We start from the raw sequence: 19,440 nt of genomic DNA, 5'->3' as shown, positions 1-19,440 counted from the left end.
GTGATTGCTGATCAGCAGTTGCATTTTTGTTGGCATTCCGAGAGGAAAAACAGCAGAAATTGATTATTAGAAAGCAGTATTTGCAACATAAATACTGAAGCTACTGTAAGTTAGTGGAGCTGGAGGGGCTTTTTTCATACAACTTAATAACATTTTGTCACATGTTAAAGAATTGAGCTGTAAGAGTCATTACCACAGTAAAATATTTTATTAAAAAAAAAAAACCCAAATTATTTTTAATATTTTGTCTGTAATACTGATCAAACCTATTTACAATTAAAGTACTTTACAAAAATATATTTTAAACTTAAAAAAATATAAAAAGAAGGCATAAGGATTAAATCTTCAAGAGTTAAATTCTATTCCCAGAAGATTTTGGAGAAATAGTCACAAACATAGATTCTGTGATGCACTACAGTTTTTACAATGAAACATCCCTGTTATTCTGTAACAATATTTATTACAAATATACAAAATTACAAAACATTAGAAATAATATAATATCCAAATAAAGATATGAAGAAGTAAAGTTCTGTAGAGCTTACTGGGAGGCAAAGGGAGATTTCTAGAACTCCAATTACTGGAAAGTAACTGAAGTTGTTCTGTTCTCATCATCACAATGTCTATGATGAAAATCCTGATTCCTTACCTGCACACTGACCCCACCTTGTTTCTGTATCAGGGGCATCATGAATCCTTTTCACTAGGAATGGCTTAACAATAAACCTACCAAAAATCACTGTGGACCACAAGTTGGAAGAGCTCAGTGACTGCTCAGTCAGAATAGTATTTAGCAATTAATAATGAAAATAACTTGTCAAGTTGTTTACTAGCTAGCAGTGATGAAGTTCACAGGCACTTTCTGTTTGCAGGATTCCTTCCAAGAAGGGTACAGCAGTAAAGTGCTGTCACACATTTTAGAATGCCTGAACCATTGCTTTGACAACTGCAACTTCTAAATACTCCCTAATCTAGGAGTAGATGGCAGTAAAAGACATTTTGAAAAAACACCTCATGTATTTAACACCAAGACAGTGATTACCACTACCTCTGAGTAGCCAGGATCCACGAATTAAATTTCATATTAGAACTGGTTTAGTGTGAATACCAGGCTTGTTTCAATAATGTAAGCATTCCTTCAAAGGTTTCTATTTCCCAGTCATTGCTTTAAGGTGTTCAAGTTTATGCTCTTCAATGAAGTCTTCAACAATATGCAAAGCTCCAATTTTCATCAGCAGGAGAAGAACTTCTTTTGTTTCATCACTATTTAAGAATTAAAAAAAAAAAAAAATATATAGCAGCACTTTTATTGACCTGTCTAAACTATAATTTTTGTTTCCTGACCTTGGCTACTCTGATCATTAACAGCACCCAACATCAACCACCTCAAACTCTCACAGTAAACGAGGACTGCTCAAGTGCTCCTTCACATTAGACTCCATCTTTTTCATATATATATACATGACACGAGCATACTTTAAAGTGTCAAATATACAGTATTTAAGGAATTAAAAAAAATTAACAGAAAGTATTTGGGGAAGCACTTGAATCTCAGGACAGCCTCATCCATTACCTGTGGTTGTCCTTGTGTAGCGCATGAGCACACTGCAGCAAGTGCTGGCTGAAGTTCAGTAATTCAGGGAGAGTTGATCCACCCTTGAGATCTTGGAACCATCTTTCTGGGAGGCATGCAACCACCTGTTTACACAATATTTGTAAAAAGTTTAACAAGCATTTCAATATAACCAAGTCACATCATTTCTGACAGGAACCTTCTCACAGGTTCAGTCATTATTAGTGTGCTTTTTCCTTTAAATCAACATTGATTATCTCTCCAAGTAGTTATGCTTAAGAACATACAGACCAGTATTTGCTCTAAAATGCTCTTATGCAGCAAGGCTGTTAAAAGAAAAATTAAAATAAATTTTAAATGTTTAAATTCTCTTTTTTTTTTAAATATTCCATCTTCAGTTTTGACCCTCTTCATGAAAAACAAAATGCTTTTAGCATACACCCTCTTCCAATGAACGCTGTCTTTTACCTTATTACACTTTTCAATATTATCCGGCCCTAGTGGTGTGTTTAGGATGTTCAGGAGAAGGTAACGATTCATCAACTTGCTCAGTCCCAAATCACGGACCTTGTCATCCTGGACAATCCCATCCCAAAGAACAACATTGGAGAGCAGCTGCAGTAATGAAGAAACAAAGCATCTGTAGAGCTGTTGGCTCTAAGTGTGCTAAAACTGTTAGAAGTTTCATAAAAGAAACTCTATCAATATAAATTATTACAATTGTCATTTTTGAGCATGGTGTTTGTGAAGGTAAAATACCTTGAAGTTAAGTTACCTGAAAATTAACCTGCTCTGAGTCAAGGAGGAGGATAGCCAACATGAATAGCAGGAAAAGTGAAATATTGTCTGGGATGTTTCTAGTGAAATGAATTTCAGAGAGGACAAACAGAACAAAACCAGCCCTATTTTCTCTACCTTAACAGCTGACCAAAAGCGTCTTTCTTGAAATTTTGAACGTAGTGATGACTTGTCTTCCACAGTGCTGGTCATGGGAAAAAGAAGTTAAAATAAAGATTATTTTTTGTTGGATTTAAAAGAAGATAAACAGACATCTCTCAGATATCAATGTCTACAGTATTTCATCTACAGCTTTAAGGGAGAAAGGTAGAGGAACTGAAAAAAATACAAACTGAAGAGAGTCACAGGGTTAGCTTACCTTTTAGGATACAGAGGAATAAAGACATCTTCCTCTACAGATTTCTTCATTCTTAGGACAACCATGTTCATCAAATCCTATTAAAAAAGAATTATTAATGTGTCCTTGGAAGACTTCATATTCCATTTGTAACAAGTTCAAAGGTTATTTAGTTCATCCAGAGGTCTGATATCTTAGAGCTAAGTGCAGCTGCCATTTGTATATAACACACATTCATAATAAAAAATAGGAACAGCACACAAATCACAGCTGTAATTATCTAGAGGCTTAGCCTAGAGGGTTTTGCTATATCCCTAAGCTATATACCTAGGTGAGGCCTTTTTTTTGCACTTTAATCTGCAAGGCAGCAGGAAAACTGTACAGATTAAAACCAAACTAAGTTATACACATGGGATCTCCATTAAAAGACGTTAAATTCTATGTAAAAAGCTGCCATAGCTAGGATAGTATGCATTTTTGAGCAATGTGTTTTCAGGTGCCGTAGATAGCCACCTACCTTTTTTTTTAAGCCTATTTATTTATTTTAAGTTCTTATTAAGATCAGTTGTATCACTTTACTTTAAGCCATGGTTTCAAAACAGCAAACTTTGGAAGGCATAAACATTTTCTTTAAAATATTTATTTTCATACTCAGGGCCCAAACATCCATCCCATTTCACCACTTAATCCACCACATTTTCACTAGATAAACCTCCTGATTTACATCAGAATAAACCCAGAATCAGGCTAAAAAGGGCTTCCTAGAGTGACTGTGTATATAAAATTATTAAATGATTGCTAGGATTACAAAGTAGTTTTCCTCCTCACCAATTAACCAACCTTTGGGGATTCTCAAGTTCTAAAATTCTAGGTCTACTTTATAAATAAAAGCTTAAGGGATGCACTGCTGAAGCCTTACTAGCATATAAAGCTCAAATTTGGAAAGAAAAATGCAAATCATTGTTATTGCAGTGAAGGAAGATTAGATCTACAAACAGATTCTGGATAGATACAGGCAGAATTTTTCTACAAACAGTAGCTAATTTCTGCCTCATCATCTTCAACAAGGAGAAAATCAGAGAGCTGTAAGTTTATCTGTTAAATCATCTTAATATAGAGCAACAAAACAAAAAAGTAATCAGAACCAAACAACTTCAGGAGAATGTTCTCAGTGCCCACAGGAGCACACACAAAAGTACACACAGTGGGTGAAGTTCCCCTTTCTTGGTACCACAGCTTTTACCTCTCTTGCCCGGCTGGACTCATTTTTGGAAAGGATTTGTTTGCCGAAGATGTTACTGCAAAGCTGTACAAGGTTCTTTGTCTGTGAAGTAGATAAAGGATCCCACACACTCTTCACAAATGCTGAAAAAAAAAAAAAGGACTTTATTTCATTCATAATCTGCAAGTTACTTATCTGCCCTAGTTTCAAGCCATTACAATGTAACAGAAGTAAACATAAAAAAAGCTCAGCCTCTCACAATAACTTTGAAGAGGCCACCTCAACCCCATTCTGTGGAACTACATAATCATTACGTCTTGGAGCACTGTGATATCACCAACATTATTTGATATTATCATTTTTATTTAAGTTTTCATTGCGTAGCTGCAGTGAACATTTTCAATACAATCTTATCATACCTGTAATTTTGGGAAGAACAGTTTTTTCAATCACTCTAGGCAAAACTTCTTTATCATGATCATCATGTCTTTTTGATTCAGATACATTTTCTGCATCACTGAATTCTTCTATAGCTCTGAACCAGGGCATCTCTTCCAACTCTGTAAAATTCTGCTGAAAGATGATTCCTGTTAGTTGTTCAGCTGGTCAGCATTAAGAGAAAAGCTCTATCCAGTAACACCCAAATTCCCACTTAATTTCAGATCCACCCTCATCACTGAATGGGCCAAAACAGCAAAACTAGTTTTAAAGCTACAATTTAATGGATGGGATTATTCAAGTGTCTTCGAAGAACCCAGGTGAAGAACTGTTTTTACAGGAGATATGGCAAAAGGGGCTGGAGGTAAAAGGAATGGGGAAAGCTAAGATTCCACAACATACTCCATGTTTTGAGACAACACAGCAGCTTCCTTAAAATTTCTAATGCACTGTGCTAGGTATAGAAAAAAAATCATTCCTCATATTAATACATCATACACACATAAAATTTTTAACAAAAATGTCAGCTGATGCACCCACCTCAAGAGGATTCCAACTTATTAACTGAACTCTGATCAATGGATTTAATAGCTTAGGCAGGCAGAAACTGATGTAAGCATCACAGTAAGAGTCAGGAAACTTCTCTTTCCATTCCTGGAATTTCAACAGGATTTTTCTGATGTCACAAAAATCTGCATGTACATCTTCAAAGATTTTCCTACTATCCTCTAAAACGTTATCTATGGATAATATTTATTGGGAATAAAAAGAAACAATCACAGAACTTATTGAGGCATAAGCTGAAGAGTTTATGAATCTATAGGACATAAGAGATATTTTTATGAGAATTGCATATGTTATTTATCTTTGACACACCTGACACTGAAATGGTTTAAAAACAGCTCCCACAAAAACCCAGTTTTAGAAAAAAAATGGTGTCAGAAGACCAAGGAAAGGCAAGTTTCTTCACGATCTGTTTCACAGATTTATATAACCACTATGTTTCAAACTTTGTTCCAGAATTATAGCATTGCAGGCATGAAAACCCTTCTGCTGTTATGTGAAGAAAAGCTATTATACCTTTCCCTCCTCCTCTTCATCCATTCACTCAAGATAATTAAAACACTGTAACCAACCTTTAATTCACACTCCAGCTTGAGGAAATAAATTGACTGTACAAAACATGCTGCAGCACTGCACTGAGTACTGCCAGATCAGCTTTGGCATAATCTGTCAGAGCTAGCCTCTAGTTTAAAAAGCCACGTATAGTGCTGTCACCACAAGAAATCTACAACCACTCATTCATTCTTCCCAAGTCATTAGTCAGAACTGCCTGGGTGCATTTTTTTCTACAGTGTGCAAATAAAAATATGGAACTCAAATGAAGTATTGCTCTACTTTTCCTTAAAAAAAATAATAAAAGAAATATCAACAAGAGATCTTGTTCTAGGACATCACATTACAACTGTCACCAACCTTTGCTCTTCTGGAACTCGTCCACCTCTGTGGGAGTCAACTCCTCATCACTCGACAAGCCCTCGTGGTGATCTCCTTCTCCTGACTGCTCTCTCGCCTGCCGCCTGCAAGTCCTGCATTTTGGAATGAACTCAGATGAGTTATCCTCTCCTGTGTGTGCAGGAGAAAGCTTAAAGAAAATAATTCAACTTAAAAAATGTATTTAAAACAAGTTGTCAGAAAAACAGCCTAAGGAGAGACAATGGGGGAGCAACAGTGACTACACAACCAAAAGAACTCCTCAACTGTGGAAAAGGGAGGGGATTTGGCAACTGACATCCAAGAGCTTAGAGCAACATCTCTGACTTCCCCCATGACCCATGCAATAACCTTCCTTTCACCTCATCACTACTGATGAGGCTAACAACTCATCCCACCTGCAACACTGAGCATCTGGTGTTGAACTGAATCCAGTCTGACAGTTTAGTATGTGTTTACTGAGCTCTCAGACTGTCCTGTCAGTCCTGGATCTTGTTCAACAACCTACAGGAAAAAGGTGATAGCACCCATGTGCCAGTGGGGTTCTAAAAAACTACTGCCATGGCATTAAGTGAAACAGGCTGCAAAATCAATGGCTTGAATTTCTACCACAGGAAAATGATAAATGATAAATGTACGAAGTGATGTTGCATAAATACTTTTAAACAGTTATTCACATCAATTAGCATTAAATGTTAACTGCTTTGAGAGGAAGTTATTATTATACCACTTTTCATCCAGTAAAATTTCAAGGTACTTGCTGCTTCAAAGTATAGTCAAGACTTGAGGTATTACTGCAACTATAAAACTTTCAGAGCTCCCAATAATATTAAAAAAATGGTACCAATCTCTGAACACTGTAACATCCAAAATGTAGCATCTGTCTGACCTACACTGATAGCAGACCTGGAGCTAGAGGTTGATTTGCTTCACTCACCACCACCTTTCCAGCAGAAACAATTCTGCCCAATTTTACTATTTCTACAGTAATACAAAAATATATTTCTGTAGAAGTTAATAATATTATTAATTAAAATAGGAAGAAAAAAGGTCCCCTCATAGTTTTGTCTCACTTAAGATTTTAATTTAAAATATCCAGCTCTATTAGCATTCACATTCAGATCAATATGAAGAGAATGACATTAACACATAGGTGGCTTCCTTGTGCTTCAGGTTTTGGAAAGCAAATACTGAAATATTTTTAGTGTAATCTAATTTAGTAATCCTACAGGTTTACATTCATGACTACAGGTATAACAGGAAGTCAGTGCACAGCACATTTATCAGAGTTAAGTGCACCTCTGTGTAAGAGTTACCTTCGATGCTCACACATTTCCAGAACCTGTGTCTTCTCATCACCTTCCACTTTGCTTTTCATTGTGGGTTTGTCATTCCCACCTATAAGACAGAAACAGCCAAAAATAAAGTGGTACGTTTTTAAAGTTCCTGTTTTATTTTCAAACAGGAAACAAAGAATCTCCTTCTATTGTTTTGTTAGATTTTTTTTTAGATTTGGAAAATAGCCAACAAATGAACAAACCTAATCAAAACTCTAACAGTATCCAGAGTAAGTCAGAGTAAATTCCTTGTAGCACTAATGACTAGCTGATGCACAAAACATGCCAAAGAGAAAGGGTGTACTACTACTGAAGTACTATTATGTAAGAAAAAACAGCCTTTTGACTATACTAAATATAATTAGGAACATAAAAAACAATGCTATGTGCTGCTAAACATGCAAGTGCAGTCTCATTTGTAATGAGCTGGAGGTAAAATCATTTAATAGCAACTCTTACTATGGCATTACCTTTTTCTCCTTACACCTGCTGTCAGTTTGCCACCCCATTTTACAAAGCCATCCAGGCTGCTACTTCCTCTCATCAGCAGTTTACCCCCTCAAGTGAGAAGACTGAACCCATATGATTTAGTATTTACCAGAATCCAGTGCATCTGCCCTCCATCTGTTCCCAGGAGCTACAAGCATATTGCTCTCAGCTTTGCCTGAACAGCTTTAAAGGGTTTGGTTTTGGAGGCCTGGTTTGTTTGGGTTTTCTAAATAGCAGCAACTAGAGATTCATACAGCATATAAACAATACCTTGGTGAATAAAGAAAATACGAGCTCAGAAAACTGTACTAATTTTTCCTACAGTGATTGAAACAGAGTTTTCTTTTAGATAAAACCCTAACACAGAGTAGCTTCTCTCTTCATGCTCTGCAACATGGATGTCACCTCCTGGTTTGAATCTCCAGTCTGGGCCCACACATAGCTTACAGACACCCTTAGGTAAATTACACACTCAGGTTTTTCAGATATTCACAAAATTCAATAATAAACAAGCCTTCTCCAACTTGAGACCTACTGGAAAACTGACTCCCATTTTTCTTTTTAAATATTGATGGGAAATTGAACAATTAAAAATTGACAAGGTACTTGGTCATGTCATATTCAGAGAAATTAAACCAGAGAAAAACAGTATCATGGGCATTACTCAGGTAAGAATTTCAAATGAGGTGCAGTAGAACACTCCTACTGACAATGGGAAGGGGAAAGGAGATCAAAAGTGAAAATTAAAATCTTAACCCAAAAATGAACTGTATTTCTGCTCAAAGACATGCTAGTTTTTCACTGAAAATTTGAACTTTGTACTAACTTGTCACATGTTGAATATAAGCAGATTCATTTTTCAGCTCCTCTTGCCTTCGCTTCGATATTCTCAGGGCTCGTTGCTGAAGAAGGGCATGCACAGCCCATTCCAGTTCATTAATGTCCTTCAGCTGCAATAGAGGAAACATTAATCAGGCTTTCAATTGATTTAAGTATCACAAGAATGAACAAAAATTAATTTCCAAGGGTTTTTTGTATAGCTGTGAAATTAGAACAGAAGTATCATAGGTTGACAAGTAAGTTCCTGGTCATGGGAGTTTTTCAGGCTGAAAACACAAACTACACACCAGTTACACGTCAAGGACTAAGACTTCATACAAAAGGGTTCACCAGGACACCACTGGTATCCCTTGTTTTATTGCAGTTTGCTTTTGAGGCATTAGCTATTGAAGAAAATGTATTCACTAACATTTCTTCTCTTTAGAGTTACCTGAAGAAATTCACAACTACGAAGTGACACTAAATTAAATATTAAAATTAAATATGATTCTGATAGAACTGATTTTTAACTGGGTGGTATCCCATTTTTCACTGACAGAATACACCTTTATCATCTTAAAAAAAAAGAGGAAAATATACATACTTTTTCATTCAAACAGTTTATCAAGTTTTCTACATATGTTTTCATGGTCCTGTAGAATTTGTAATTTAGAGCTGCATCTGAAGACTTCTCTAACTCCTGGACAGACATCTTTGAGCTCTCAATATCCTCCATATATTTTTCATACTCTCTCTGGTGGGCACGGTGTACATCCTGTAAGGATGTTATCCTAAAAAAGAGAAACCCAGACAATCAGAAGTATTGCCAGCTTAACAGCTGATGCACTCCAAAACATTTTTCCCATTATAATCACATACAAAATCCTTGCTTGTGCTAATAATAGCACTTGCATTTGACCTGAGCAGCACTGAAAGATTTACCCATGCCAACATTTACAGAAGCACAGCGTAGGGACAAACATCATGATTTGGCAACCCAAATGTCATTTATGTGGTGCTGATTTTCAAAGCACCAGCACCACAGATATTTTACCTGAACTCCTCAATACACCACACTTCCAAAAACACAAAAGCCAAAATTATACAGTATCCCATTATTAAACAGATTTTACCCAATGTAATCTGGTAAAAACTACAGCTCACATCAGCATGTCCATACCAGTTAATAAAAGTTGTATGGACAGAAGTCCCTGTAAGCATTTACGATGTGCTCACTATTAAATACAAACCAACTGACAACTCTTACTGTTGTGTGATAAACACACAATATAGCTGTCTACAGCTGTCTCTACTAGACAGGTAGCACACAAACATTTACATATATTACAACTCTGCTTCCTCTCTTTTTTACCCCTTCCCTCCTTATATATCCCAAGTGTTTACTCAGTTTGAGCAGGCCTAGAACAGAATCAAGGCACAGACCACAATTTAGCTCGTCTCCCTGAACTGAACACTTCCCAAAGAAAATAGCTGAATTCAGCTATTGTGTTCTACTGTGCTACAAATTAAAAAGAAAAAATATTAATCTACTTCAGCACTTAATATGTTAAAAACATCTACAAACAAAACAGGTTTGTATCTACACCAAACTGGTTCCCCCTCCCCTTCTTGCTGTTTTCCAGACAAGTTTCCCACTCTTGACAGCTGTATTCTTATGTTTTCTTATTTGATTCTATTCATAAATTCCTGCTCAGTTAACTAAATTCCCTTCAGGTGATTAAAGCTAAGAAAGCATACAATTCCACAAAAATATTTAGTCCAACTTAGTTTCACTTCTCTAAACAAATGTGGCAGTGATGGTCTGTACAAAGCAAAGATTACACAGAGAGAGCCTGGTGCAAGTTCACAGCACAATTTATGTTTCACTTGTATTATGTTACTTGTCTAAATTTATCTGAACAGCTGCTTCCCAGTACTGGGAGGCATGACAGGGGATGGCTTACCTTGGGATGCCTGACCCCAGCTGTCCTTCCCACACACCCTCTAGGAGGTTCCCATGTCCAACCCAGGACACTTCAGCTGCCCACACAGCAGCTGAGCTGCTCAAGAGAAGCCACAGCCTGGCACACAACTAAAGAAAAAGATCCAGGCACGTTCTGAATAGGCTGTAGAGAACTTAGGTTGCTTTAGGAAATACTGGGCTATTTTTGCAGCTAGTATAAGAACTACCATAGGAGGATTGTGTTGGGGAAGATGAAACAGGAAAGCCTTATAAATATGATTGGATTGGGATTGCCAGCTCCACCTGCCCCCAGTGAAGTTCTGCTTTCTGGGCAAACGTTAACATTGAGCCAAGGCTCCTGTCAAGAACTGCCAGTAACCATAAAAAGCTGCTGCCAAATAAATGAATTTACTTTCTGAAGTTCGAGTTGACAGAAACATTCTTAGAAAGTCCAAATGCTCCCCTGAAATAAAGCATTGCCACATAAAGCAAAAAACCTGAGGTACTCCATTAGACATCATTACACTTGAAAACAATTCAAAAAAAGCTCAACACTCTGGAAAAAACAGTAACACTTCAGAGCTGTTGTCTCATTCTGTGACAAAAACTCAGACAACTTGTAAGTTAAGGAGTTACCTTTCAGTCAATCTCTTCTTCACAATTTCCAAATTCACAGGTGGTAGAGAAACAGAGATATCAAACTTGGGTTTGGTTGGTTGGTATTTACGCACAGAAGCATCATCACAAATTTCCTACAAGAATTGTCAATTTTTAATACACCATTTACACAATTTCTCCCTTTGCAACTCTACAGATCAACAAGACATCATCTGAATACTAGACATCTGATACAAAGATACATATTTCAATCACAAAAAAATCTAGACAAAACCAAATCAATTCAAACATTAAATCCATAACTAACAAGCTCTACAGCTATAAATTGCTGCTGTTTCCTGAAGAGTAGAATTAACTTTTCCATAAGCAGTGGAGTATGAGGACCTAACATCATACTGGATTTGAACACCAGTCTCAGAAAGATGTAACTTTCTCTTATTCCTCTACTCCCCAAATTGGAAAATATTCTACAACTGTCAATTCTGACTTCAATAAAGAGTTGGTTATTCAGATACTCCTAAGTCTGATCCAGAGTAAGTGATCCAAGCCAGAACCAAAACTTCCAGCACATCAGAATATAGTTCATTTTTGCCAATTACTTACTGAGGAAAAGACAGCATTCTGCTGAACTGTGAAGAGAGTTCTCAGATTGCCACTCAACAGAAATTTAGCAGAATAAAAGAATAATTTTTACTTTGCAACATTTGTATCATTTGCATACTCTTCCTTTCAGGATCCCTTGCATGGCAGCAAAAAAATCAAGAGTTCAGCTCCTTGTGATCTCTTATCACAACAGGACCTGCCTTTGGGGCTGACACCACCACACTCCTCAACAGCCAGATATTACAGATTTTTATCATCTTTCCATATTTCTAATCATCTTTCCCTAAAGAATCAGGGAATAACTTCCTAAAATCTTCCCTAATGAGAGGGCAAAACAGAGATACAACAGTACTCCAAGCAAGCTCTCTTGCCTATAAGCAAAAATCAACTTCCAATGGTTAGGAAAGCATACGTCACCTGACAGAGTTTAACAGCTTTCTTTATTTGCTGTTCTTCCCACTTGGCTTCATCATCACTTGATGCATCACCCAGAGACACTGGAAGTTAAAACAACTGTTATTAGATCTAACTACACCCTTTATTTTTCCCCCCTCTCGTGTTCTCCATCTAAAGCAACAATGGGTCTCCCAGCCAATACTGAGGAAGTGATACACACAAAAAACAGCAGGTGAAAAACCTGCAGATGGAGGACTGCAAAACTGAAAGGCAAGGAAGGCTTGGAAAAGGCTACTGGGATTTGTAGGATTCACACTAAGGTTAATTTCCCCAACTGTTTCTCAGACAATTACTACTGCAGTAAGAGGCACACGTCTCAAAGCAAAGTTTACATGCATAATACATGTAAACAAGAGCATAAGTATAGACCAAGACAATACACCCAACAAACCCTTGAGAATTCCAGAACATACACTCAACTACAGATACAAAAACATCTCATTAGCATTAATTTGAATGGCAGGTTCTGCTCATAGTTATGCATTCCTTATAGCCCTTATTCAAATACTAAAGTAAACCTGTGCTACATAAACAACATTATAAGCAGCTCTAAGGGAATAAAAACAATGGAAAAGCCAGTTATGTTTTGCATGTCGTGGGTTTGTTTACTTCTGAAGGGCTGGAATGCTGGTTTGTTGGTTTTTCATTTTTTGAATTTATAATGTCAGTGCAGGAAGAGCACTTAGAAGACCAGACCAGAAGCAAGAGGCAAGACTTACAGTAACTTTATTCACGGTAAATGTGCCTTTTACAAGGCCATTTTTTTCCAGTCAACAAGGCCAAAAATAATTTTGCAAACATTTCTCAAAGTATCCTGCACCACCACAAGTGAGACCTTAACCAGGTTTATGACCCATATAAACCTCAAGCACCAACTGTACAGCCTTTTTCCAAGAGCCCTGAGGAGCAGAGCCTCACTCCTTACTGGACAAGTCCCATTTGTCTCCAGAGACTAAAACAAAGCCTCAGGGAGAAACACAACAAACTCACCCATGTCTTCAGTCATCCTCTGCCTAAGAGTTCTCATTTTAGGAGCAAAATCGAGATTCTTTGTTTCAGACTCATCTTCACTCTCCAAATCACTGCTTCCTCTTCTCTGAGGGACCTGAGGACTGTTTGAAACATCCAGGGCAAGATAATCAGCCTCTGTCCTGGCTAAGTGACGCTTCCTCCGAGCAGCCTCAATGTGAGCTGCACTGGGGATATTGCCTGCACCAAAGAGAGAAAATCTAAGGAAAAGACTAAAAGCAACACTCTGTATCTAATGCAAATGATCACAACTGTTCACCATCACTGTAAAACTACGGATACAGAACACAAGATTGTTTTCTACAATGGTTGCCATGTAGAATATAAGGAGATGAAAAAGTGGTTCTCAGCCTCAAAGTGAGGTTTTATTTTCACCTCATGAAGGGAACTGTGCATCACTAAAGAGGAATTTTCTGCTGCCTTTCTTCTATAACCAGGGCTTATAATTTCTGCTCAATTCCTAAAATTAGCACAGAAAGACAACAAATGTATGCAACTAAAAATGAGAGGGAACCACTATTCTTACAAAAGGGTAACCCTGACTCAGGATGAACAGATTCCTATACCTTAGGTGGTTTAAGCTTAGTGGAACTCATCTCACATAACTTGTCATGTACTTCAAACACAAAATGTTCTAAAATAGCTTTCTCGGACAAAAAAAAAAAAAAAAAAAAAAAAAAGCCAGGAACTAACCTGGTGATAAATCCTTCCTCCTCTGTGGAGAGCTGGATTCATTTTCAGAGTCTGAGCTGTTGTAATCCTCATTCAGTGAAGAATAAGTTTCATCCTCGTTGTCCTCATCCTCTTCAAGAGTATCTTTGGTGTTGCCAACTCCAGGCTCCAACTGACAGATTTCTTCATTATAGGGGAAAAAAGTATGATCCATTATTTCAGTTTCAGCTGCTGGAATATGATGTGCCATAACTGATTACCATAAATTATTTACACCTATTTCCAGCTGTCTATTTCCAGCTGTTCTCATCAAAACATGTCAAATTGTAACATTCCAAGACAGTCACTTAACAAGCCAATTCCAGTATTGAATAAAAGCAACTTTGGTGATGCTGCCCACAGAAAGACTACAAGTCCTTTTGAGACATAGAGTGTATTTATATGCACAAAAGCAATTAGATCAGCTCTCAGATAACAACTAATTCATATTCTGATTGTTCACAGCATATTTAGATTCTTGACTTGAAAAACTGCATTTAGAAAGCACTTTTTTAAAAAGCATTAACAATGAGGGAGCTCTTAGTTAAATTATAAATATTTATATCTATCTTGTCTCCAGTTATTAGCAAATTCTTTAAAAATATTGGTTTCTCTTCATCTGCCACTACACTTTCAGTAAATCATAAGATTACTGAACAACAGAATGTACCACCTTCTATAAGAATATGATACGCTTTTATAAGTAGTAAGAAAATTTACTATCTCAGCTGAATCATAACCTCAAAGGGAATTCTTGCCCAATCTCAATCTAATTTACTTTTATCTTACATTAGCAAATATGGTATAACTGAATTGACAGAGGTGTCAAAAGGGGAATACATAAAGAGAACTTTTAGATGAATTTGTTTCTAAAACACACAAACTCCAAATATTCCAATAGGAAACTTACTGTAGAACGGTTTGGGTTGGAAGGCACCTTAAAGACCACCTGGTTCCAATTCCCCTGCCATGGGCAGGGACATCTTCCACTACACCAGGTGCTCACAGCCTCATTCAACCTGGCCTTGAACACTTCCAGGAATAGGGAGTCCAAAGCCTCTCTGGGCAACTGACTGTATTACAATTAAACTAGGGATACTACCAGAATAATTAAGGCTATTGACTGCATTCAATTAAAACATTTAAATGCTGTAAGAGCACACAATTTAATAATGTTTGCATTAAGTTTCATCAGACAAAATGCTACTAAGCTCACATTTTCCCTCAATGCCAATACTCAGATCAAACTGCAATCTGACAGCAATAAAACAGTGGATACCTGGCCCATAGTTTGAAAGATATGATGCTGAGGTACAAACGTAGCAAAACTTTGTTAACTTTGATGTTTTTTGTTAACTTTGATACATGGTTCTGCATAATCAGGTTTTCTCAAGAACACCCTCCAAGTTCTGATAATCTTTTACCAAGGTCAAACTGAAAACAATTTCGGCACAAATACATTACAATTATAAACCTGTAAACTAACATTGTAAGTATAATTCTGGGTTCAATTAACAAGCAAAAAACATCTAACAGCAGTATTTTTACATCACTCTTCACGTATTTCATAAAATATTTAACTAGAAGAAATACTTACTTGTGCTTTCTTCAGCTTCTGTCTGTGCAGGCAGTAAGCTTTCCTTCTTTTTAATTCTAAAGGTTACTTGGTTGAAGGATGGCTTTTTAACTTTAAAAAACTCTTCATCTACCAGATAAAACAAAGTGATTCTGAGTAACATTAATAAAGCCAACAATATACACACATATATATATGTACTGCATTCAAAAGTGCACGTAAACTCTATGTGTGTACACAGCATAACTTCTGACTCACAGAATCAATTAGGTTGGAAAGGACCTCTGAGATCAAGTCCAACCTATGACCAAACATCAACATGTCAAGACCATGGCACTAAGGGCTATGTCCAGTCTTTCAGTTCTGGCTGGATTAATTCTAAATATTACAGTGGCTTTATCACTCACGATCGACCACCTCTTAGGTAAAAACTCCAACTCAGCCTCCTCTACACAGCAACACTGCACTGCTGAAATGCAGGGTGTCTCTGTAGCTTGTCCCCACCAAGGTGGCTATGTCCTCTCATCAACCACAACAGTAACAGCCCAGAAGTGTCAGTTAAACACTTAAGTTTCATTTACTTAAGCTTGTTCATCATTAACTAGTTATGGAACCATACAGTACTTGTTCTCTCTGGTTTTCTCCAGCTATAAGATTTCAGATGCTTTCCAGCCGAAAGTAATTGTCAAGTAATTGTCCAAGTACTTTTCACAGAATCACAGAATTGTTAGGGTTGAAAGTGACCTCTGGAGAGCACCTTGGCCAACCCCCCAGCCAGGGCAGGGTCACCTGGAACAGGTGAGACAGGAATGTGTCCAGGTGGTTTTGGAATGTCTCCAGAGGGGGAGACTGCACGCCCTCCCTCGGCAGCTGTTCCAGCGCTCTGTCACCCGTGATGTAAGAAAGTTCTTCCTCATGTTGAGGTGGAACTTACTGAGTTAGTTTATAGCCATTGCTCCTCATCCTATTGCTGGGAATCACTGAAGAGAGTCCAGCACCATCCTCTTGGCATCCGCGTTCGAGATATTTAGATGGACTGGTAAGACCCGCTCTCTTTCTTCTCCAGACTAACCAGGCCTAGCCCATGCTTTAGCACGGGTTTACCGTGCGAACACTCCCAAGAGCCCTTTCCCTGACACAGCACGGCTGGGTGTGTTTACAGCGAGAGGCAGGAGGGCGCCCAGCGCGGGGCCCGCTGAGGGGGCAGCCCAAGGCAGAGCCCCTCCGCTCCCGGAGCCCCGGCCCTGCTCTGCGGGACACACACACACGATCCCTCCTCACCTTCCCGCTCCTCCTCGCCGCCGAAGCTCAGCAGCTCCTTCCCGGCCCGGCCCGGCCGGGCTGCGGCCCCGGCTCGGCGCTGCCCCGGGCCCGTGCCCGCCCCGGCTCTGCGGGCCGGCTCCTCGGCGGGCAGCGGCCCCTCCGCGCCGGGCCCCGCGGCGGGATCGCCCTCGGCCTCCTCGGGCTCCGCTTCCCGCTCCGAGGGCGAGCTGGCGCCGGAGTCTGGGGACGGGGCCGCGGCCGGCTCCGCCCGCGGCTCCGGCTCGCCCTCGCTGCTGCCGCTGGAGGCTGCGCGCCGCCGGCCGCGGAAGTTGCGCGGGGGACGGCGGAACATCGCTCCCGGGAATCGCTCCCGGGAATCGCCGCGATCCCAACGTGGGTCCCGGCGCGCACGCGCGGCGACCCCGGCGCGCCCCGCCCGCGGGTGGGCGGGAGCTTGGGAGGGACGGAGGGATGGAGGGGGAGAAGGGGGAGAAGGGGAAGGTGTCAGAAAACGTAAAAGGCGTTTTTTGGTGACTCGTTGATGCCTAAAAATGTAACTTGCCGTGAGCCTCTCAGTGCAGGGGCTGCTGTGCTGGGTGGATGCTCCACCTCCTCCACAGTACCACAGAAAACGTATGGAGTTCTGGTATTATAAAATATAATTTATAAATAACGCATCATACCATATTATTTTAATATGCGTAAATTATATGTAAGCTATTTGGCGATAATTACTAATGCATATTTATAAACTTTTGTGATTGCTATGTATTATGTAAATGAATAGTAAATGGAAATGTAATTGCTAATGCCTAACTACACATAAATAAAAGAACTATTTTAGAATTAGTAGTAACATACACTAAAAACAAATAAATACACTTTTTAAGGCCAGGTTGGAGGCAGTTCTGAGCAACCTGACTAGTGGAAGGTGCCCCTGCCCATGGAATGGGTGTTGGAATTAGATGATCTTTAAGGTCCCTTCCAACACAAGCCATTCTATGATTCTATTATTATTATAAATGCAAAACTAACACTGTAGCTTATTGTCAAAAAGTAATCACACATTTTTTTTCCCTTTCCTCAGGCTGAGCTCACAGAAGGAGCCAGGCAGGTGCCAGTGCTGGGGGAAGGGGAGGGGAACATATGGCTGGGAACAGAAGGAAGGTGGGAATGTGACAAGTGATGACAAATTGGTTTGTTTGGAAAGGAGTTGCACGTACCAGCTTGTACCAGCCTTTGATTTCTGCCGTGCTGACTTGAGCTGTGTGTGATTTGCTCTGTGAAAAGTGCATCCCACTCCAAATTAAACCATGAAACCAGGCAGAGCAAGTTCTTCAAGTAAGCCTTTGTGTCCCAAGAGAAGTATCCAAGAATAGCAAATGTTTGAAACGTTCTTGCTCAAATTGCTCTGCCTTTCTGTTCTTCATCTGTAAGATGAAAATACTGATATTAATTTGCCTCAGGAATCTTGTGAAGAAAAAGCTGCATTTGTGAAGCACTAGTTATAGTAAGAATAACATAAAAACTCAGGAGAAAATCAACTAAAATATTTTTTTATTCAGCACTGCTTCTGAATGATTATTAAATAAAACACAAGGCTACTTAGTGAATAAGGAAGATTATAAAAACTTTAACAATTTAGGAAGCATAATTCACCTTGCAGCATTATTTATTTTCAGCACTCTAAAAGGGTGGGGGTCTGGTGGAAAAATAAAGTACTTAAGCAAATGCTGAAATGAAACCTGTCCATGGATTTGTGTTTAAATTGACTTATTGCAGGCTATAATTCAAAACTGCCTTATTGCTGTGGAATTGATATGGACTTTCCCTGGGTAGTTTCTCTGACTGAAGAGTAAAGTCAAGAATAGTCTGGGGATGCACAGGTGTATTGAGTTGTTCCATTGTGACCTGGGCAAAGCAAAGTTTGTAGATGTGGATTTACCTGGAACAATGCCCATTAGTTTCCTGTTTCTTGTTTACCACTCCAGGACTGATGAAGGCTTCATCAAGCCAAGCAAAGATGGGAGTTTTACCAGGAACCTTTAACATCTTTATAATAATGACAGAGCTTCTATCCCTGGCTGTGTCTCTGTATTAAAGTTTCTTTTTCATCTGATTTTAAATCCTGTCAGTCTAGTGAGCACTACTCAGGCAGGACTGAGCTGGCTCCTTGTAAGACAAAATGGCCCAGGACCTCAGCATGGCAGAAACAGGGGACACAACCCTTGTACTCCCTGTCTTTCCTGCAGGTTGAAACTGCCATGTTTGCAGTTGTCCCTCCAGTTAATATTCTCACTAAGTGCCAAGGTATTGATCTAGGCAGTGGCATCCAATCCATGATGATCCCAGTTCACAAGAGGAAAAGCAAATTCAGCCTCAGCAACACAGCACAGTATTTCCTGGAAGGACTGTCAATGCCAAGTGCCAATGGATTTATCTTCTGGGGCAGTAAAAGCCCTATTCCTGACACTGCTGACACAGGACAAAAGGATAATTTTGCCTTTTGCATGAAGGTTAAAGTTAACAGACAGGTGAGGATTTATTGGTCACAAACATTAGAATAATTTGTTCTTAAGTGTTTTAGTGACTGTGCAACCAAAATTCCTCTGGCAAATGAATTTTCAGAAAGACTCGGAGTAGATCAGTGAAGTAGATCAGCAAAATGTTATAGATTTCTCTTTCCAAAGCAAGAAGCAGGATAAAAGCAAGAC

General features: G+C 38.9%; 1 protein-coding gene across 1 annotated transcript; it reads right to left on the bottom strand.

Moving 5' to 3' along the window:
- Positions 1-185: 185 nt before the first annotated feature.
- GCFC2 (GC-rich sequence DNA-binding factor 2) lies at positions 186-17,078 on the bottom strand. Its single transcript, XM_053939329.1, has 18 exons — positions 16,745-17,078; positions 15,485-15,592; positions 13,870-14,031; positions 13,138-13,356; positions 12,109-12,188; positions 11,107-11,222; positions 9,112-9,298; positions 8,515-8,638; positions 7,179-7,260; positions 5,845-5,957; positions 4,909-5,108; positions 4,350-4,503; positions 3,952-4,073; positions 2,730-2,806; positions 2,489-2,555; positions 2,042-2,188; positions 1,574-1,698; positions 186-1,263 (listed from the first exon to the last, which is right to left on the bottom strand). Exons 1-18 carry the CDS (start codon positions 17,076-17,078, stop codon positions 1,149-1,151), a joined length of 2,532 nt encoding a protein of 843 aa, XP_053795304.1. The 3' UTR covers positions 186-1,148.
- Positions 17,079-19,440: the final 2,362 nt, after the last annotated feature.

This window comes from Vidua chalybeata, chromosome 3, assembly GCF_026979565.1.
Source record: "Vidua chalybeata isolate OUT-0048 chromosome 3, bVidCha1 merged haplotype, whole genome shotgun sequence".
Lineage (NCBI taxonomy): Eukaryota > Metazoa > Chordata > Aves > Passeriformes > Viduidae > Vidua > Vidua chalybeata.
This window is presented reverse-complemented; position numbering and strand designations above follow the sequence as displayed.